This window comes from Mus musculus, chromosome 7 (genome assembly GCF_000001635.26).
Source record: "Mus musculus strain C57BL/6J chromosome 7, GRCm38.p6 C57BL/6J".
Taxonomy (NCBI): Eukaryota; Metazoa; Chordata; class Mammalia; order Rodentia; family Muridae; genus Mus; species Mus musculus.
In genome coordinates, this window is record NC_000073.6 from 55,186,088 (window position 1) to 55,209,706 (window position 23,619).

Sequence of the window (23,619 nt, forward strand, 5' to 3'; positions counted from 1 at the left end):
CCTAGGGGGTCAATCTGCCTCTGGGTGTGGGCAGACTGTGTGGACAGCCAGATCCCAGGGTCTGCTCCCAGGCCCAGGTGCAAACCTGAAAGCTGCCTGCCTTCTTTACTTCTAGGTTATCTTTTCTTTTGTTTTATTTAACATCTACAAATAAGAGAGATAGATTTTCCATGCAATATTCGATATGGGGAGGATAAAACTGACAGTTACAGGAAAAGAGGCCCCTTGGTCTAGCAAATTTTATATATCCCAGTACTGGGGAAAGTACAGGGCCAAGAAGTGGGAGTGAGTGGGTAGGGGAGCAGGGCAGGGGGGAGGGTATAGGGGACTTTTGGGATAGCATTTGAAATGTAAATGAAGAAAATATTTAATAAAAAAAAGTTTAAAAACTGACAGTTACTCTAGTATTTTGATGTGAGGGAAAAACATCTAATCTTTAGGATGCAGTGCAGGACATATGAATCCTCTCATTGCACCAAAGAAATGTACAAAACTATTTTTTTTTCTATTTATGTGTGGAGACCCTATGACACATTGTTGCTGGCTGTCAATGTAATGTACTTATTTATAACGCTAACAAATTGTGTGTGTGCATACTCATGTAAGTGTGCATGTGCATGCACATCCTAAAAATAGCAAGCTTCCTTCAATACCTAGAGTTGAATGTAATCACTTTAAAATGAGAATTATATTCAAAAACTGATAATATTATGATGCACAATTTAAAATAAATTTTTTCATTTACATGTTTCAGGAGTTAGTCTTTGGTCACACAGAAATATAGGAATCACAAACACTAAGTGCAAATAATGAAACTAGTCCACAAATGTGAGTTATCAAGTGGATCAATATGAAATTGATCTGCTCAGCAAATGTTTCTCAAGAACGTTCAACGTTTTAGGCATTGGACTAGATGAAGCACATGTCTAAGGAAATTTTTTGAATATAGCATTTAATAGAGTACCATCTGTTGCAGAGGAATTGAGACCCTGGACACTTTGTTACTCTCAGAGTGCCATTATCTCTACTGCATGTTCTAATAACCTAATAACCTACCACACAAGCTGTGTCACCAACACACACACACACATTTACAACACACATAAGTGTACATGTGTGTATTCAGACATACATGTATTAAAATAAGCTTTACTGATTAAAAATTTACATGTAACATTTTGTTGTGTACCAATAACTTAGCTTGTCCATTGTTTTAAATTTTGTCTTTCTTTTATGTCCATAGTAATTGTCATATATTATAATTACATTTTAGGAAGGTTAATGATGGCACTTTTTATATTCTCAGTTTTGTTTGCACATCAACTTCATGGAAATATGATGAAGCATTTTATCCCTTTAAACATATTATTACATTAGCTTGTTCATACACATATTCTAGGTACAAGTTCACTGCCAGACACTCATTGTCCAGATGCCCCGCTTATTCATCTTGTCTTTTCTTAAATGTATTTTTCAAAGTCAAAAAGATTTTATTTTTTATGAAGTCAAGTTTTTAATGTTTCTTGATATCCTTTTGTTACTGAGGAAACTTTAGTTTAGCCAGGCTCACAAAGGCTCACCTGTGTCTTCTTACAGATGTTTGAGAGGTTTAGAAAAGTAATCAGCTCACAGTCAGCTATTGGATGGATCACAGGGCCCCCAATGGAGGAGCTAGAGAAAGTACCCATGAAGCTAAAGGGAACTGCAACCCTATAGGTGGAACACCATTATGAATTAACCAGTACCCCGGAGCTCTTGACTCTAGCTGCATATGTATCAAAAGATGGCCTAGTCGGCCATCACTGGAAAGAGAGGCCCATTGGACATGCAAACTTTATATGCCCCAGTACAGCGGAACGCCAGGGCCAAAAATTGGGAGTGGGTGGGTAGGGGAGTGGGGGGGAGGGTATGGGGGACTTTTGGGATAGCATTGGAAATGTAAATGAGGAAAATACCTAATAAAAATATTTTAAAAAGTAAAGAAAAGTAATCAGCTGAGATATAACCATTGTATCAAGTGTGACTTAATTTTTCAGATTAATTTTCTTTATTAGTATCTAGTTATTTCAGAGGAAGGAGAGTGCTGACTGATAAAAGAGTATAACAGAGACATATCCTGTCTAGCTCTTACCTTCCATTCGGTATGAGCATATATTATATAAATATGATTATTCACATAATGATCATATTTATATTCTATATAAATATTGTACCTGAATCAGATATTATGTCAGTTTTAAATAAAGTACTATGCTAAGGCTTTGTTTCTGAAGTTATAGGTACAATATATAGGTACTCTAAATGTGAGATATAAAGAGAAAATTCAGAAATCTAGTTTTTGAATCAGACTTCTGATTTTCAAGATTCAAATTTTCTGATTTTGCCCCACTAAGTGATTTTGACCAAATTATATACATTCTTAGTATTAGCTTCCAAATTAGGGAAGTTTACAAGTTTCGACAGTTTCCAGAAGAGACTCAGATACATAATAACTATTCCTTCCTTTTACTCTCTGTTAGATCCCATGCCTCATCTTTCCTCATAGTGTGTGTTCCACTAAGGGAAAACACATTACCTTTTGTGTGCCTCTGTTCTCTCAGCTCAGCGTTTCGTTCTGTATTTCACCTTGGCTACAGGAATGCTACTCTCTTCTCTCTGTTGGATTATTTAATAAAGTCAAGCTAATACTCATCTATTCCAATTTATTTAGCCCCAGCAGTGTGGGATGATACAGAGTTGAGAGTGGAACAGGTGGAATGCCTATCACTCTGGGGATATCAGGGAGGTGGGTTTATGACTGGAACTTTGTGTTACATTTCTAAGGAAAAAAACCACAACAGGTTTGCACTTCACTTAGACTGAGAAGTCATTATACAGGTACAAGAATTGGGGAAGGTGCTTTTGGAATAGATGAAGTACCATGGTTTATGGTCCCAGGACATCAAAGGATTGGGGTATGTCCTCTTTACAAAAATATATAGGACTGAGTGACATTCGGCAAGGGCTGGGCCCTGGAATTGAAACTGAAAGCTTGCTTTGGTCAGGTTCTGCATTTTATTCATGGTTTTGGTTGTTTGGTGAGTGTGTGTGAGCGTGTGCATGCGTGTGTGCGTGCGTGTGTGCATGTGTGCGTGCGTGCGTGTGTGCATGCGTGTGTGTGTGTATGTGCTTATTTCTGGATTCCTTATCTATTTTTATTTGGTTAGTACACGTTTGCTGTTCCTATTGCTGTTGCTGTTGTTGCTGTTGTTTTAGTTGGATGGTTGGTTGGTTGGTTGGTTGGCTTGGTTTGGTTTGGTTTGGACTCAGGTTAACAGCATTAAAATCACTACTCACTAAAGTTTTCCATTCCTGAACTTGTGGAAAGGTTAAGATGGATAAAATTAGCTTTAGTATACACTATTTCTAACTGCATTTGTACACAGTTGATTTTAGCATAGTGTAGTAAAAAAAAAAAAAAACCTGTGAGTGAGTGCCAATTGTCTTTAAATCTGTGCAGAGAAATCCTCAGTTTTGCAAGCTGGAAGCCACATTTCAGCATTAATTGCCAGATGCCACTGGCAAGAGCGGCATATCCCTAAATAGGCTCCTATTTGCCAGCTCCAGAGATTAGAAGTACAATTGGCTGTCAAAATGCATCCTTCCAGCATCCTTCCTGCTCCTCCTCACTGTTTCCATAATGGGGAAGCTGGAAGGAATGAAGCGGATGATTTTACTTATTCTGGAACTCAGAAGCCTACAGTACAATCCACAAGACATTGCCAACTCCATGCACATACAGCACAATCCTCAAAATGCTGCCAGTGTGATGCACATTCATTTACAACTACAGAAAAGTTAGAAGTTTTAGTTCTTTTTCTACACTCTCCTCTTCCCTTAGCTCAGACCCACACCCATCCTTCCAAGGATTTACAAGGATCCCTTGTATCTGCTGTACTGTGAATGGAACAACCTTATGTTTTAATTTCAAATCATTCCCTCCCCCACCTCCTTTTTTACTGTTCATTCTTCCATTGTCTGGACAGTTCTTATGCAAATGATGCCAGTCCATGTATCTTTCAAGGCTATCTAGGAAATACCTCTCAAACTCTTCATTCCTACAACACCAAACACTGGAAATAGTGTCTCACTCTCTTGTAGTTTCCTATTCCCCATCTTAAATCTTCCTGAGGTTTCTTTCCTTGCCATGAAGTGTCTTCAGAGACATTCTTCACTTGACTAATTCATACCAATTTTTGAAATTTATTTTGTTGAAATAGAGTTTTCTGTTTTTGAAAGAAGATCTTATACAGCCAGATCACTACACCAAGCTCTCAATTTTCCTCCCAAGAACTGGGATTGCAGTAGTACACATACTTTGTCCAACTTGAGATAGTTTTAATAATGTAAAATCTGTCTATTTAATGTACAGTGCAACGTTTTCACTAGCTTCATTGGTGTGAGCAGCATCAGATGAATTAAGAGCGACTTAACTATACATATATGTGAACAGGTAAGAGGAAGAACCTGAGATGATATGGTAGATGTTTCCTGAATATAAAGACTCATGACAAATGATAATTAGGAGCTGAACTGATAAATAGAAAGATGAATGGAGAAATAAATGACGCATACAGGAAATCATTGCAAAGTATCCCCCATATTCAGAAACAAAGTACCATTTAGAAGAGATGTATTGTTAATGAATTATACTCAGCCCTGACCCACCAGACTATAGGGCATACCAGCTGCAGGAGAAGGAAGTAAGCACAAACTCCCTCCTGGGCACAGTCTGAGGCCTGCAACCTCGCTGACAGAGAACTGCTGGCATATGAGACAAACTAGCAGAAATTAAGTTCCTTTTTTGCCTTTGTAGAAGCAATAGAGAAAATTAATTGAGTTACAAAAAGCCGATTTTGCTAAAACCAAAACAAAATTACAGTGATAATTTCCAGATAATTGTCTCAAAGGCAAAAATAAATAATTTTAAATTATAAAGACAGAAAACGATATATATTAGAATTTTGCCTTTCTTTTTTCTTTCAGAATTTTTTTTATCACATTTAAGCCCAAGGCAAATCTTTCATGCAGCTAAATATTTAATACTTTCTTATGAAGAAGGAAATTTCATAAAGGATTAAGTTAATTATCTTGCTAGGTTTCTACACATGTGAAAGATCCACTAATGAAGAGTTTAACAAGCAGCTTTCAGAGGGATTGTGAATATAGCTCAGTGGCATTTACCTAGTATACTAGAGGTCCTGGGTCTGGTACTGAGCTTGGGGAATTTCTTTGTTTTTTATGTCAATTTCCCAACCTACCTCAGGTGAAGTTGCTTGCTCATATTCAGGTATCTTTTGTTGGTCCAGAAGGGACAGAATAAACAGAATAAAATCCTACCCCCCTGGCAATGACTGATTTCCAATGCAGTCAAACAGCATTGGTATTAAAAAAAAAAAAGTCACCATTTAACTGACTTTGCACAGGTATGTTTTAATTAGATAGACTTCCAGATGAGGTGCATTGGACAAACTGGTGGGACCTACTGGTGGGATCCAGGGTCTGTGAACAAGAAAGACTTACATTACCAGGGTTGCCTTTGCTCCTGTCCGAAGTGCTAACAACAACATATTCACATTTTGGGATGATTGCAGTAATCTGTTCCTCCAAGCAGCCCATGTTCAGCACATGCGCAGTATTTTACAAATTCCATTTGATGATATTATTCAATTTTAGAGAAGAGAAGCCAAAGCCTTAAGAAATAATAACCCTTTTTTGTTTTGTTTTGTTTAATTCTTAAGGCAAATAAATGGCGAGGGGGTGGGGGTGTTTGCCAAGCCTTTTGCACTGTGCTTCAGTGTTCTTTCTGATAGCTCTTGTAATGAGCATTTAATTAAAGTCATAGACATCAAGATTGGAGAACTGTTTCAACAATGTTTGTGACTGTTCTTTGCTGATCTCTGCTTAGGTGTCAGTTATATTTTATCTTTTGTTGTAGCTTTAATCATTAATCCTATTAGCTCAAGTAAAATATATCTAAACTATAAAAATAAAATTCATATTACTAGGCCTCAGAAAATATTCAGTCAACTTATTCAGCCCAGTACTATATAATTCAGGAGTTATTTTTAATGGGGTAAAAAGAGACTTTCCATCTTTCTTGCCTCAGTAAATGTAATAAGATCCCAAGCAGAGCTTGACCTCAGGCTTTTTCATAGCAATTACCCCATCTGCCCCAGAGTCAAGCTTAAAGGACCAGATCTGCTTGTTTTGAATATATTTAATGATCACAATTTGCATTTTCACTGGCCCATAGAAAATAACTGGTTTATATATTTAGAATCAACGTGGAGTGGTATGGATGATGCCCACCACATTCTCAGTGGTTTCCCCTCTTTTGTATAATAATAAAGACCTTCACAACCAGGGCAAATGTGCGTATCCTGGGTGGGTGTCTCAATCCTGACAAGGTTACAAATTAAGCATAATCAGCACACAAAGTTGCCATATATGGGTGGTTTTTCTTACCCTTTAAGTGAATGTAACAAATGATATTCAATGAATACACAACTGAGCAATCAGCCTGATTTCTTTTAATTAAAGAAGTCCAGGTCATGGATATTTCAGTGGAAATTATATTGGCAAATGAGTATAAGGACAATTTTAAGTCTGATAAGATAATATGATGACCAAACACTAGGTGATGTGAAAGTAAACTGATAATAAGAAATAAAACCCTTCACTTTACAATAGATTATTATCAGTGGTATCATTATTATCTTTATGGTAAACTAAGAACCATGAATTCTGATCAGTTTTAGAATACTGACGCTAATCTATACTATGACACTGTGTTACATTCTAATGTGATAGACATATATCTGGACAGTCAATGTCAGGATATTGATTCTTCCAATCCTTTAGCAAGGTATGTATTTCCTTCTTGTTGTTTTGTCTTCAGTTTCTCTGATATCTTCTTCAGTCTGTTATTGCCACACAGGAAGGCTACTGGTCTTTGGGTGTAAACTTTGCAACAGGTTACTTTCCAGGAATTTTAAGCTTCAAGGGTTTTTTTTTTTTTTTTTGGTATTTATTTCATTTACATTTCCAATGCTATCCCAAAAGTCCCCCACGGGCTCCCCCCCCCCCCACTCCCCTACCCACCTACTCCCACTTCTTGGCCCTGGCGTTCCCCTGTACTGAGGCAGACAAGTTTGCACAACCAATGGGCCTCTCTTTCCACTGATGGCCGACTAGGCCATCTTCTAATACATATGCAGCTAGAAACACAAGCTCTGGGGTGTACTGGGTAGTTAATATTGTTGTTCCACCTATAGGGTTGCAGATCCCTTTAGCTCCTTGGTTACTTTCTCTAGCTCCTCCATTGGGGGCCCTGTGATCCATCCAATAGCTGACTGTGAGCATCCACTTCTGTGTTTGCTAGGCCCCAGCATAGTCTCACAAGAGACAGCTATATCTGGGTCCTTTCAGCAAAATCTTGCTAGTGTATGCGATGGTGTCAGCGTTTGGAGGCAGATTATGGGATGAATCCCTGGATATGGCAGCATCTAGATGGTCCATCCTTTCATCTCAGCTCCAAACTGTGTCTCTGTAACTCCTTCCATGGGTGTTTTGTTCCCAATTCTAAGAAGGGGCAAAGTGTCCACACTTTGGTCTTCGTTCTTCTTGAGTTTCATGTGTTTAGCAAATTGTATCTTATATCTTGGGTATTCTAAGTTTCTGGGCTAATATCCACTTTAGTGAGTACATATTGTGTGAGTTCTTTTGTGATTGGGTTACCTCACTAATGATGTCTTTAGACTTTCTTATGTAAATAAGAAGGTGACTTGCATATCACCAGCAAACAGGAATAACTCTATTTGTTTCCTAAGTATACTTATTTCCTTCTCTGGTCCTATTGCTCTAAGACCTCAGACATGATTTGAATAGAGAGAATTGATAGCATTTTCTTGTTCCTGTTCTTTGTTGGAAGCATGAGTATGTCTCCATTTAGCATGGTATTGGGGACAAACCTTTATCTGATTGAGTTGTAGCTGGTCCCACTTCTGATGAAATAATCATGTGATTCCTGTCTTTGAGTCTGTTTATACTGTAGATAGCATGTATTGTGTTACATATTTTGAACCATTCAGCTCAGTTAAAACCAGCTCAGTTGTGACGAAAGGTCTTGTATAGAATTACTTAAAAGGTCATAATGGAAAACATCCTCTACCCACCCTTAGCACCCTAATAGTCTAGGGCCTCTCTCCCCAAGGTTATTTTAGAAGCTATAAGCAGCTCAACCATATTTTCCTTCTACTGGTTTCACTTTGAGATAGCAATAAAGGAACCAAATTGAACTCTATTTTTTATTGTTGTGGTGCATTTTCCTATTAACAACAAAAAATTAATTTTCAGGAAAAAAAACACATATTGAGAAAAATATAAATTCTTTGTGGACAGGTGCTTTAGTATGTGTTGCTCTCAGAAAATTAAATTGTTAAATAAAATGTCAAGTGTTTAGGAGAAGCATCCAGTACAGCCTCTGCTCTTCGCAGGACACAAACAATTGGCTAAATCCATTCTTGCAGCAGCAAGATTTTCACAAATAGATATGATCTTGACATTCAGCAAATTATTCTTTTATAAGAAATAAAGAAACTTTTATAAATAACCCAACTAACTTAGTCCTGAAGCCTATAAAATACTGGGTGTGTATTGTGTCTGCTATGCTATCAGCCCCTTAGTCATTAATGTGTACAAACCATGGATCCTTATAACCATTAGCTTGGACACAACTATTGTCTACCAGGTCTATTAACTGTCAGAGAAACAGATAATAAAAAGTCTGGGTACCAAGAAGGGATCAGTTGCTTCAGGATGTTTACATTCAAGTACATATTGAATAATCGTCATTCTTGTGGCTCAGTTGCCAAGATGATTATACAGAGTCGTGCCTCCTGTTCAGCATGTGGCTTAGCATCATGTTAACTCGCCTGCTGTCCCACTGATGAAATGTTTACCAAACATGCCCTGTGCAGTCAGCACTATTCTGACAAGTATTGATTCAGTGATCAACAAAACAAATACAAGTCTCAATTGTCAATATTACTCCTTTGGTGATATGCTAAGGCAATACACTATCAAGTCTATAAACAGAAGGATGGTGCTTATAATAAATGGGGTCAAATTAAATAGGTCTGTATTAAGATAGCCATGGAACTGTTCAAATAATGAGACATTTTCATATTTGTTGATGAACAATCACCAATTTCTTTTTTTTCCATCGATTCCCTGGAATGCTTTACATCTTCTTGGCACTTAGTTGTCCTTCAATGTGTACCAATCACTTGTATTCGATTAGCTTGACTGTGGTGCCCTGATAATTGGGAATACCTATGTGGATCAGCTAAGTGAATTTCACCTGTCCTTTATCCTGAGCCTCGATGATATGTGGCTTACTCTTCTATATCATTTATTTTTTTTCCATTTTTTATTAGGTATTTAGCTCATTTACATTTCCAATGTTATACCAAAAGTCCCCCATACCCACCCACCCCCACTCCCCTGCCCACCCACTCCCCCTTTTTGGCCCTGGCGTTCCCCTGTACTGGGGCATATAAAGTTTGCAAGTCCAATGGGCCTCTCTTTCCAGTGATGGCCGACTAGGCCATCTTTTGATATATATGCAGCTAGAGTCAAGAGCTCCAGGGTACTGGTTAGTTCATAATGTTGTTCCACCTATAGGGTTGCAGATCCCTTTAGCTCCTTGGCTACTTTCTCTAGCTCCTCCATTGGGAGCCCTGTGATCTATCCATTAGCTGACTGTGAGCATCCACTTCTGTGTTTGCTAGGCCCCGGCATAGTCTCACAAGAGACAGCTACATCTGGGTCCTTTCAATAAAATCTTGCTAGTGTATGCAATGGTGTCAACGTTTGGATGCTGATTATGAGGTGGATCCCTGGATATGGCAGTCTCTACATGGTCCATCCTTTCATCTCAGCTCCAAACTTTGTCTCTGTAACTCCTTCAATGGGTGTTTTGTTCCCAATTCTAAGAGGGGCATAGTGTCCACACTTCAGTCTTCATTCTTCTTGAGTTTCATGTGTTTAGCAAATTGTATCTTATATCTTGGGTATCCTAGGTTTGGGGCTAATATCCACTTATCAGTGAGTACATATTGTGTGAGTTTCTTTGTGAATGTGTTACCTCACTCAGGATGATACCCTCCAGGTCCATCCATTTGGCTAGGAATTTCATAAATTCATTCTTTTTAATAGCTGAGTAGTACTCCATTGTGTAGATGTACCACATTTTCTGTATCCATTCCTCTGTTGAGGGGCATCTGGGTTCTTTCCAGCTTCTGGCTATTATAAATAAGGCTGCTATAAACATAGTGGAGCATGTGTCCTTCTTACCCATTGGGGCATCTTCTGGATATATGCCCAGGAGAGGTATTGCGGGATCCTCCGGTAGTACTATGTCCAATTTTCTGAGGAACCGCCAGACTGATTTCCAGAGTGGTTGTACAAGCCTGCAATCCCACCAACAATGGAGGAGTGTTCCTCTTTCTCCACATCCATGCCAGCATCTGCTGTCACCTGAATTTTTGATCTTAGCCATTCTGACTGGTGTGAGGTAGAATCTCAGGGTTGTTTTGATTTGCATTTCCCTGATGATTAAGGATGTTGAACATTTTTTCAGGTGTTTCTCTGCCATTCGGTATTCCTCAGGTGAGAATTCTTTGTTCAGTTCTGAGCCCCATTTTTTAATGGGGTTACTTGATTTTCTGAAGTCCACCTTCTTGAGTTCTTTATATATGTTGGATATTAGTCCCCTATCTGATTTAGGATAGGTAATGATCCTTTCCCAGTCTGTTGGTGGTCTTTTTGTCTTACTGATGGTGTCTTTTGCCTTGCAGAAACTTTGGAGTTTCATTAGGTCCCATTTGTCAATTCTAGATCTTACAGTACAAGCCATTGCTGTTCTGTTCAGGAATTTTTCCCCTGTGCCCATATCTTCAAGGCTTTTCCCCACTTTCTCCTCTATAAGTTTCAGTGTCTCTGGTTTTATGTGAAGTTCCTTGATCCACTTAGATTTGACCTTAGTACAAGGAGATAAGTATGGATCGATTCGCATTCTTCTACACGATAACAACCAGTTGTGCCAGCACCAATTGTTGAAAATGCTGTCTTTCTTCCACTGGATGGTTTTAGCTCCCTTGTCGAAGATCAAGTGACCATAGGTGTGTGGGTTCATTTCTGGGTCTTCAATTCTATTCCATTGGTCTACTTGTCTGTCTCTATACCAGTACCATGCAGTTTTTATCACAATTGCTCTGTAGTAAAGCTTTAGGTCAGGCATGGTGATTCCACCAGAGGTTCTTTTATCCTTGAGAAGACTTTTTGCTATCCTAGGATTTTTGTTATTCCAGATGAATTTGCAAATTGCTCCTTCTAATTCGTTGAAGAATTGAGTTGGAATTTTGATGGGGATTGCATTGAATCTGTAGATTGCTTTTGGCAAGATAGCCATTTTTACAATGTTGATCCTGCCAATCCATGAGCATGGGAGATCTTTCCATCTTCTGAGATCTTCTTTAATTTCTTTCTTCAGAGATTTAAAGTTTTTATCATACAGATCTTTCACTTCCTTAGAGTCATGCCGAGATATTTTATATTATTTGTGACTATTGAGAAGGGTGTTGTTTCCCTAATTTCTTTCTCAGCCTGTTTATTCTTTGTATAGAGAAAGACCATTGACTTGTTTGAGTTTATTTTATATCCAACTTCTATATCATTTATAAGGGTAGGTACTATTAACAGGAGGCTTCCATGGAACCATTTCTTATAAAGTGCTTTAAAGTACTGAACTTTTCCCGTTATACTTCCCTCTTCCTTTGGTTACAGTTGAAGACTTTAACATTATTGGCCATAGTTTAGAGGTTGATTCACAATGACAGAAAAATTCACAGCTTGTGCTGTCCATCATGTGGCCCATTGCTATGAGAGACTGCAAATGTGAGTTGCCAACACCACGCTAATCTTCCTCAGGCTCAAAATATGAGTTCTAAACTGTTCAGGTTGATTTGGGCTCTTTTTGTCTTTCTTCTGGCTGAATCTATGGGAATGTGGCAAGCTAGTTTCAGAGTAACCATTCAACAGGATGTTGACTAGAAACTGACTGTTAAAAAAAAAAATATATATATATATATATATATATATATATATATATATATATATATTAAGAAATGCTTAGGACTTTTCTGCATCCAAAATATTTTCAAAGTGTGTGTGTCTGTCTGTGTATGTGTAGGTTTGAGAAAACGTAAGATCTGTTGGTGAAGTTTCAGTTGGTTGTATGCTACTCAATGTAAGTGCTGAGAACCAAACTTAGGACCCCTGCAAGAGCCATGTACGGCCTCAACTACTGCTTCATCTCTCCAGCCCCATAGCTTACTTTCATCACAAAGGAGATTTAGGAACTGGCCAGTCATGCATGAATGCAAGGAGTTTCCCATGATTTGCCACAGAAAGCACAAATCAACATCAAAATCCTCATGCATATAAAGTTTGCCCCATTCAATAGACTATAAGGTCAACAAAAGTATCATGAATACACCTTAATCCAAGTATTTCTTTTTCTTACAACATAGCAAACCACTGTAAATTATAGCAGGAAAGACTGAGTTCTGATGCTCAAATAGCTCATCAATCTAGTTATATTGTCTCAATATGTGGATGACAATTGATAGTTCCAGTGAGAATACAGAAACATTGTGGAATTACTTTAACACTCTTACATAAATATAGCCCATTAGAGTCACATCTCTAGCCTTTGGTCAGGAACTTGTTCTCCGGTAAAAGACAGATGTGCTTAGTAAATGTTCCATGTTTCTCCTGTCTGTCGACAGTCTGTCAGACACAGCTGACTCACAGCTGACTGTGGGAGGAAGACTATTTTAGTCAGCTTACTCTGCCATATTCTAAAAATCTGAACAATTTTCAGTAACATAAGTGAATAGCATATACCTTGAATGTGAGGTTTTTGTATTTAAGGAAATTGGTTTATTCTCAATAACTTGAAATGTAAGACTCACTTGTCTAAAGACTTTTTTTAAAAAACAAAATTTACAACTCTCTGGTGAACTCACACTAAATTAGGTATCCGCTTCTGTTTGCTTTTCTTCATAGGAGTAATAGTTTCATGTTATTCCCATGAGAAACAGTGAGTATTTAAAATATTTAAATTTAGGCATAAACATATTCATACTGTGCTACAGAGAGAAAACAGACATTTTGTCTTCATTTAGTTGAGGAGGAAAGGAGAAGGAAAAGGAAGAGATAGAGAGAATAAAGAGGAAGAAGAAGAGGAAGAAGAGTGAGTAGGTATTTATTGTAATAATGTCCAGCGTCAGTACCTATCAACTAGAAACTCCCCATCTGGACCTATGCATTGGCACCTATTCATAAGAAACTATCTATAAGTATTTAACTACCCTTACCTGTCTGCCAGCACCTACTCAACAGTGTGTACCACCCTATGCCAATTCATCTTAATTTATTACTACCTATATATCAGCATCTATCCACCAACACCTATCTATCAGTAACTACCTAACAGGAACTATGCACAAGTATTTCTCTTGACATACCTGTGGGTCAGCATCAATCTATCAATACCTATTCACTGTGACCTATCCATCAGCACCTATTATCACTGTCTACTGGTTGTCTATATCCTTCGTCTGCCTATCCACTATTACCTGTTCATCACTCTCTAACCAACTCTCCTTATTTGCACATGCCTAACCAACAGTATCTATTGGCTCATACTTAACCATCAAGACATATCTTATGCCTTAACTAAGTGCGAGATGATCAGAGAGTTAAAGTGGAGTGATTCCTTTAAGAAATCATATTCCATGGCACTTGTGATGGTTTATTACTATAATACTAACATTTGAGAAGCTGAACAAGAAGGTTTTCATGAATTTGAGGATAGTGTGAACTATGTAGTGACTTTTGGGGTAACATGAATATATAATGACACCATCTATGATAAAAATGAAACAATAAATTACTATATTCTCATCTTTAGAATTGAGCTTTGAGATCTCATATGAAATAAATCACTGTAAAACAGGCTTTCCTCCTGAGGTCTGGTAGTTATAGGAATAAATTTCAGGACCATAAAGATATTTATTTAAGTATAGTTTCTTTTAGATGTCATGCTGACCACATGCTTATTCACATTTGCAAGAGGATAATAAATCCAATTTTTAAAAATTAAATTTAAAATTGTATATGTAAACAGACTTCTCAAAAAATCTTCTCAATTTTATAATTTGATGTGTTAACTTTACTTAATACCTTTTATACTCAGCTGTAAAGCTAACATATCTGTGTGATTTGGAAATCAATTTTGATCTCATACATATATTAGTTTACTCTCTCAGAATTGTTCCCAAGTTATTAACATTAAAAAGAGCAGAACTGTAAAGATGGCATAGCAGTTAAGATGGCCCTACTCACTGGCTGCTCTTCCAGAGGTCCTGAATTCAATTCCAATCATCCCATCACGGATGATGCCCTCTTCTCACATGTAGGTGTACCTGTAGATAGAGCACTCATAAATAAAATAAATAAATCATTGGCAGGGAGAGAGACAGAGAGAGAGAGACACACACACACAGAAAGAGAGAGAGACAGAGACAGAGAGAGAGACACAGAGAGAGAGACAGAGAGAGAGAGAGACAGAGAGAAAGACACAGAGAGAGAGAGACAGAGAGAGAGACCTGATGATCACATTTAGTACTGACAATAAAATGTACTTCTGTTAGACTAGGTTGGAATAGCAGATGGCATTTTCGATGTGTCTGCTGTATAACTGTGGGCAAATGTGAGTTAGAGTTGAAGATGATGAAGTGATGCAGTAAGGTGTGCTGTGTGTCCCTAGAATGGTAAGCAAATGTTAGTTTAAGGCTAATGAGTAAAGAGCATACCATTATATGCTAATAGATAAAGTTGATTTGTATAAAACACATCAGTGTCTCTTCATTAAGCTATCCAATTCCTATTTGGCAGTTAAGAGCATCTCTTGTGGCTAGAACAATGGTTCAGCAACCAGAAACACTTATTGTTCTTCCAGAAGACACAGGCTTCAAAACTGCCTACAGCTTCAGATCCAGGATATCTGATACCCTTTCCTGGCTTCTTTGAACATCTGCCTTACTCATGGCAAACAAGAACTCAAGCTAGCACACACACATACACACAGACAACCCCCAAATACAATATTTTATGAAATCTTAAAAACCATCATCTCTTTCACAGGCTCATTATTATCCCCCTGATAAAATACAAATGTTAATCACACAACGTTCCCTAAATTGCCTGTTTTCTTGAAACACTGTAAATTATAAAGCATATCAGTAAATTTTGAGTATGTGCCATTGAATATGCACATAATTTAGTTATAAATTCTATACATGAACTTCTTTAGTGATTACAAATACAGCTATAGATCCAGGATGCACCAATTCAAATTCTAAATCTGCTTGTATTAAAATCCTATACTGGTGTGATATTAAGCAAGATATTTCATTAATCTCTCTCAATTTCCTTCATTTTAAAAGGCAGAACTAACATCATAGTTCTTCATTGTGTTAACACTGTGTTCTTTGTTCAGTTAATTATGTGATACCACCAACTATGAAGGCCCAAGTTTCAGAGAATAATAGTGCTATATTATATTTCAGATTGTTATTTTAATGCCATTAATTTGTATTTTAGTTTATGTTCTACAGATTGTGGGAGTGTAGTTGCTTTTCATTCCCCCAACTCAAAAAAACCTTCAATCTTAGGAAATCTGCACTGTTCTTGTGTTGTTCTATAGGAAGTCATACAAACATACATGCCTGAACACACAAATATGCACATGTAAACATACATGCATGCAATCATGTATCTGCAAACTCATACACAATATATTCTAGATTTTTATCTTTTGTTTAAGATTAAATGTAGACTTAGATTCATTTTCTTGGCTCCAGCATACAAATCAACAAAAAAGATTTTATGGATAGGATTATAGCATTTATTACATTTTTATCTGAGAATCTGTTACTTGGATGCCTCTGAATGGTTTGTATCTCTGGAGTGTTTACTCTCTTTTGTAAATTATGATCTTGGCACAAATAACTGGCTATCAGAACTGTTGTAACAAAGATTACAACTCAGGCCACACAAAAGGATAGAATTTGTGGCCCCTTTATTGGAACTTCCTTTTGATTTGCTCCCTAAATCTGACTTTTACATACCACACACCAGACAGATCATCACACAGGTTACCCCAAACCTGACACATTTAATTTGTGTTTAGAAGGAAAAGAAAATTAGTTTATGGATTGAACACTAAATTGCTGCTATTTTTATCTAGCTGATGTGAAGTTAAGTTCTTAAAAGGAAGTACAAAAGAAGGAGCAGGAGAGGGAGGAAGGGAGGAAGGAAGGAAGGAAGGAAGGAAGGAAGGAAGGAAGGAAAATAAACTGAAGAAAGAAAAAGACAGAAAGAATAAAAGAAAGTAAAGAAGGAAGAAAGACCAACTAAAAGGAAAGAAGGGAGGGAGGGAGGGAGGGAGGGAGGGAGGGAGGGAGGGAGGGAGGGAGGGAGGGAGGGAGGGAATTTAATCTGAGATGGTTTCTGCCATTTCACTTTCTACTACAGTTGTATGTACAATGTGTTCATCCCACTGTTGAGTTCAAATTTCTTTTCTGCTCACCAGTTCCAATTTTCATTTTTTGCCCCATGTCAATAATTGCTTGTAGCATAGCTTAAAAATACCTGTGTAAAAAAAAAAGTGGTAGGGGGGACAATGAGACTTCCAAGAGAAAGTCTTGTTCTCAGATATGCTGACAGCCAGAGCTTCAGAGTTCTTTGGGAAAAAGAACTCTGAAGTCACAGTTTTAGGAAAGTGAATTAAGAAATCATAACTGCAGCACTGAAACTGTTGTTCTACTTTTCTTTATTTGGGTCTCCTACATGAGCATACTGTAATACCTTTCTCTCACGACACAACTTCTCTCAAGTCCCCGCATTCCCTCTTCATGACCTCTCCTTCTTCAATTATTTTTGTAGTACATACATACATACATACATACATACATACATACATACATATATACAGAGAGAGAGAGAGAGAGGGAGAGGAAGAGGGAGAGGGAGAGGGAGAGGGAGAGGGAGAGGGAGAGGGAGAGGGAGAGGGAGAGAGAGAGAGAGAGAGAGAGAGAGAGAGAGAGAGAGAGAGAGAGAGAGAACCAATCCTAGTAAATTTTGCCCTTATTTTCAAGCATTTAAGTCTGACCACTTAGGATTGAGACCTCGTCCAGGAAATGAGCTCTTTCTCACTCCATCCATTTTATAGCTCCCTGTGAAGTGTACCTGTGAGTAAATGGATGGTGTGGTTATGCTGTTGTCAAAGGGACTCTCTGAGGAACACTGACTGAACTTCCCTTCTTCGGTTGCTTCTAACTCTTACTCTGGCTTAGCTATTAGAATCTCACAAGGCAACTTTAATTGTTCATGAATTTTAAATGTATTTTCACTCTTATTTGTTTCATACTTGGAAAATATTATTCATCTACAAATCTTAGTTATTGATTTTGTGAGAAGGGAAGCTGCTCTGGAATCAATACTGGGCTTTATGAGGTGGCATCGTTTTGTAATGTTTAGTGCATTATGGTTTCTCAGGTAAACTTATAAAGTTAACATGATTAACTAGTTTACTTTCTGGCTAAGTGTCCTGACTATCATAAGTCTTCCGGTGTTGTGCCCTTCACAGTAATTTCCTGTATTTAATATAGACACAGTGTGTGTACTGATATAACAACTGCTCTTTAGAAACCAGGATAACATGCTGGTAAATGTGAATTCTGCTGCTCTTACTCTCTTACCGTTGCCTTTCATTACTCTCTCTGCAATGTTCTCACTTATGAGCTTGTTCACACTCAGGAAGGTAAACAACTGAAAACCTTGTGGTGGCTCATAAATGCTGGTTCAGACCCAAATGTTCTGTTTTATTGGAATTCATTTTCCTTGCCCAGAAATGAGCATACTAGATTTCTACACTGGGTCCTGTCCATAATGTACAAATGCAGGTCAATAAATACCTTATTTATCAACTGTTAGAATGTTGCTATGGGTTACTTCATTAATTATTCTACAAATATTTTATTTTATATGTATCAAGAAACCCAAGCTTGAAGAGATTAAGTACTTGGCTCAATGTATTAAAACGAATACAGAATCAATCCCTTTTCTCTATGTCCAATGATCAAGAACTTATCTTCTGATGAGAAGAAACAAATCATGAAACTATTTCTTCTCATCAGAAGAGCTGTCATAATAATTCTCATCTAAGCTAAATAGGCTGTACTGTGACACTGTCTATACCCAAAGGCTGAAAGCACCAACCCTGAATATATTTTGGGATATATTACAATATATTTATGGATATATTACAAGTACACACAGATTGGAAGGAAGCCAGTGATGTTGGCTAGGTACATGCATGATTATATATTTCTACTGGCCCATTTCTTCTCTGGTTTAGTATCAATGTAGCTTCTTCATGGAGTTATAATGAGAGCTACTCCGCTCCAACAGGTAGTTTGCCATGTCCATCTCATGTCTACTTTCTTAAGTACTTGCCTGTATTCCAATGAACAAGGAAAGAGCCTGCAAGAGCTCATTCAGCATCAACAACGTAAATGCTCTCTTGATAGGAAGAACAGCAAGACACAGGACCAAGGACATGAATGAGATTTTTCTTAATTTTGTGTTTTAAAGATTTTAATTTTTAAAATTCTGTGGATGAGTGTGTGTGTGTGTGTGTGTGTGTGTACATTTATATGGATATGTGCATGTTTCTGTTGAGACCAGGAATAGCTATTGGGGCTTGTGGAGCTAAAGGCACAAGCTGTTGTGAACAAGCTTATGTGGTAAAGGGGAACTGAACCTCAGACCTCTAAAAAAAAAATTAAGTTTTCACCACTAATAAGCCATTTCTCCATCTCAGGGACAGTGATTAATATAGATACCTATATTCTTTGTGTTTTAACTTTATTGTCTTAGTAATGGATGTCGCTAATTCACATGATACAAGTACAGACAGGAAGGATTTTGTTGTTGACTTTTTTTCTTCATTATATAGTCAGTACACACAATCTATGTTTAGTGTGTGTTACAAAGTTGCTACTGTTTGTATAAGGATATGATCGAATCAATTCCAATAGGAAATAAGAGGGCAGCATTCCTAACACAAATTGAAAGAAAACATTTAAGTTTTCTTGTACTTAATATAAACCACAACAAAATGGAAGGAATACACTCAGGGAATCATAAACCAAAGTCGTACAAATACCATGTATCTGTTGGTAATAAATGTCTCCAAGCTTCATGTTCCTAATTCAGTGACAATTTATGACAAAAAAAATGTTGTTGCCTTGGTTAAAAGAGTTTTTATAGATAAGGCAAGATTAGAATATGCATCTTTCTTTTCATTAGAAATAGACTCTTCTCTTATACAATACAACCTGACCACAATTTCTCCTCCATCCATTCCTCCCAGATCCCCCCACTTCCTCTCTCCAAGATCTCTCCCATTCCCTCCTTTTCCCTTCATAAAAGATTAAGCACCCAAGACACATTACCCAAACACAACAAAACAAGATACAATAAGACAGGGCAAAAGCCCTCAAATTGAGGCTGGACAGGGCAACTTAATAGGAAGAAAAGAGTCCCAAGAGCAGGCAAAAAGTCAGAGACAGACATGTTCCACTTACCAGGTCTTCTTGTTTGTTTGTTTGTTTGTTTGGTGGTTGGTTTTTTTTTTTTAATATACATCTTTCAAATAAGAAGTTACCCTTACTTTTACTGAAGAGTCCTGTTACAACATTTGAAGAAATGAAAAGATGAGTTAGGATAAATTGAAGAGAGGAAGACCAAGTATTGCGGTATTAATCTTACTGGAATACCACAACAAAATGTTGTAGACTGAGAGCTCATGTGAAACATGCCTGTATATCTCTTCAGGCTAAAGTGTCCATTTTCAGGTTCTCCTTGGCTTGGTTTTGAGAGAGTACATTTTCTGTCCTGGTGATTTGGAGATTGTAGTTTTACATGGAGTGTTCGTGTGATATTTATATTTTATAAAAAGACAGAGAGAGTGTGCTTTATTTAAACCTAATTCTATTCTCAGTTGCTCTATTACCAAATGAAAAATTAAAAGTCAAATGGACATTCAAGCATCAACACAGCAAGTCATAGAGATTCAGTCCCTCAGAGTTAGAAACATCCCTAATGAGAAGACTTACAAATTTACAAATAAAGTTTTGAGTTAGTCTTTACACAGGTATTCTAACCCTTGAGACTCAAGTCCTTATTTATTCATATCATGCTGTTTTTGCATATATATCAAAGACTGTGTGACTTTGTATTTTTAATACGAAAATTAAACTTAGAGGCTATATTCTCTTTCTTTTATTCTTTTGCACAGAAGTACAAATGTGTAGAGGTTACAGCATTTATTGAAATGCTCTGCCTTTCTTTTCTGTTACAGGCCCAACAACTCACTGAACTGGAACAAAAGCTAGCTGTAGCCAAAAATGAACTTGAGAAAGCAGCTCTTGACAGGGTAAGTCCACATCCAGGAGCCATTGCAACGTTGGTTTCAGTAACACAGGGTATGCTTACTGCTACCTGTGATTATCCACTGAAATTTTTAGACCTTCTTCCCAAAAGCTGTGTATAGAACTCCCAAATGCCCCACATCATCCTTGGACTCCAAGTTCTCCTCATTTTTTTTTTCTGCCTCACTAAAGTGAATGAACACTGTGAATTTATGGCTTCATTTTTCTTTTATCTCACCGATTCATTTATTCCATAACACCATGGGTAAACTTACTTAATGTGAAATTCATGTTACTTGTGTGTTACATTCTCTTTGTACTCTGGATGAATGAGTACAAAGAGAATGGAAGTAACCACTGACATCAGATTGTCAAAATGTGTTTTAAATGCCTATGCCCTAGAACTGCTCATCACATTAGAGAACTTGGAAACGTGCCCAAGAATATTACATGTGGCAATAATTATGTCAATAAGAGACAATATAGGACTTCATATATACTGTATAGTCATATTTTGGAATACTAGACCAAACATAAAAATTACTAATAAAATAGATTTTGTCTATAAGTTGTAATTTCCTAGACATGTAAAATATATTTAAAGTATTTATGGCAATAGGTTAAGTAAAATAATAAATATCAAAATTTTGGATGTAATTGTTTTCTAAAAAATATACGGTAGATGGTTGCAAAGAACACTTGAACATACCTTACATTTCACCCTCCACTTATTGAATAGATATAGAGAAATAGTCTGTATATATACACATTGCATGTAAGTTATGCATGTAGTATATATGTAGATATAGACCTTAGGTACATGTTGCCTTTGTTTTATAAATATTTGTCTATCTGTGTGTAATTTATACACACTACAGTTGAATTAAGAAGTTATTAACATGCCTTTGCACATTCAATTCAGATTCCTGCTAACTTCATACTTAAATTATTTTCTCCATAGCCCTGTGATTCTCAAAATCATCTTGGTTAAACTTAAAGTGTTCCACCCTCTGTTAAGAACTCTCTAAGCTGGCCCATTGGACACACAAACTTTATATGCCCCAGCACAGGGGAACGCCAGGGCCAAAAAGGGGGAGTGGGTGGGTAGGGGAGTGGGGGAGGGTGGGTATGGGGGACTTTTGGTATAGCATTGGAAATGTAAATGAGCTAAATACCTAATAAAAAATGGAAAAAAAAAGAACTTTCTATGCTATGATCACTATTTAGTGATCATGCTGTCAATAATATTGAACAAGAAAAAACATTGCATTTGTGGACTTATATTTCAATAATTCAAGATATCAACTCAGAGGATTTGTACAAAAAAAGAAATTGCCTTCTAATTACCCAATTTGAACTGTGTTTTGTTGTGGAACAGGCAGGAATGAGACCATGTAGGACTGGTTCCCTTTGGAGATCTTCAGATTTCATACTTTAGGAAACTTAATACTGTGTGCATATTTTGACACTATACCTACACTGTGTGGTAGGTCTGAAGACCAGTCTAAATGCTGCTGTTTAGGGATATGACTCTATCTCTCATTAGCACATTTCTCCACTTTGTTATGATCCACACATATTCACAGCTGTCATATGTGACATCTCAAACATTATGTAGACTCTTTCATAACAGAGAAATTAGAAAGGGAATATCCTGATTGTTAATGGCATTCCTTTGTAAGATTTGGAGCTCTGAAACAAATTAATATTTAAATAAGTAAGTAGAGATCTACTAAACCTTAGTTTTTTTGGAATGGCTATTTATTCATTTATTCACATTATTAACATTTGATAATTCAGGGTAGGATGGCTTTCATTCTATGGAGTAGGTCAGGCATAATTCATTTTACCAAAATTAGTTTTATAAAAATTTAATTTATCATTTTCCAGTGACAATTCACCTCATCTCACACAGCACACACTCTGCCACTTTTTACAAAAGACATAGAAATTGTGTAGATCTGGTTGAAAGAAAAAAACCAAGAAGAATATTCAATTCACACTAAGAAACTATTAAATGTCTCAGCTGCCACTTTTTCTGGAAAAAAAAAAGCATTATATCCCAATAAGACCCTAAGTCCTCAAGTTCCTGAGGCAGTCCCCAACTTCTAAGATGTTATCATTTATGGCCATTGAATTATATTTTCCTTATATGTTCTCCCTGATTGAATGCTAGATAATTATTTAATTTATCAGTGGTTATATAGTTTTCAAATAGCTTTTGTGAAATGCTATTATGTTGAGCACTATAGGAATCAGAAAGTATATGAGACATGATCTTTGTTCCCATATAAAATATAATGAACCAATCAGAAAATGAGACTTTCTGATCCATGAAGTAATAGAATAATAATAGAAAATGAGTCTGGAAATTGCAAGTATTTATGGATAGCACCAAATCTCAAAATCATAAAACGTTGTATTGTTTAGAAATGGGCTTATGTCACAGAACTCAGGGCTTCTGCAGACTGTTTCCTTCCCCTTTAGTTCTGTGCCCTTGTCCCATTATTCATCACTCTCATGTGCACCCTTGTGCAGTGAGCCCATATCCTGCCATAGCCTCTATTAGTCTGGGAGTCTGAGAGCTGAAAGTCTCCAGGGAAAGTACCCCTGTGTTTAAGTAATCACTTTTGTTGAATGGCTGTGTTCAGACCTTCCCAGGGCTATGCTTCTTAGAGGTCAGCCACAGCACTTAAATTTTTAAAGGTGATTTGAGAGTTATATGCATAAAAACTAAATTGATGGGAATATTGCCTGTCACATGGAAAAACTCAGAAAGCTTATCCATTAGTGTTACTAGTGAATAAGGTTAGATTGCTTTTTTGTGAAGAGAATTTTGTCTTTAACCTTTAATATTCTGTCACCTCTTTTTTGGTATGTAGAACTATAAAAAAGCATTTCCCATTATTAGGGATTGATTTTAAGAAATATCAAACAAGATACAAATAAA

The 23,619-nt window shown here is 36.9% G+C and overlaps 1 protein-coding gene across 2 annotated transcripts in view; it reads left to right on the plus strand.

Annotated features, from left to right (window-relative positions):
- The window catches only part of Luzp2 (leucine zipper protein 2), a 433,644-nt gene that overhangs the window by 350,843 nt on the left and 59,182 nt on the right, over positions 1–23,619 (plus strand). For both annotated transcript variants that reach the window (NM_178705.5, XM_006540826.4), the window contains exon 8: positions 20,600–20,674. In NM_178705.5, the coding sequence (NP_848820.4) occupies positions 20,600–20,674 (75 nt within the window). The remainder of the gene's footprint in view (positions 1–20,599; positions 20,675–23,619) is intronic.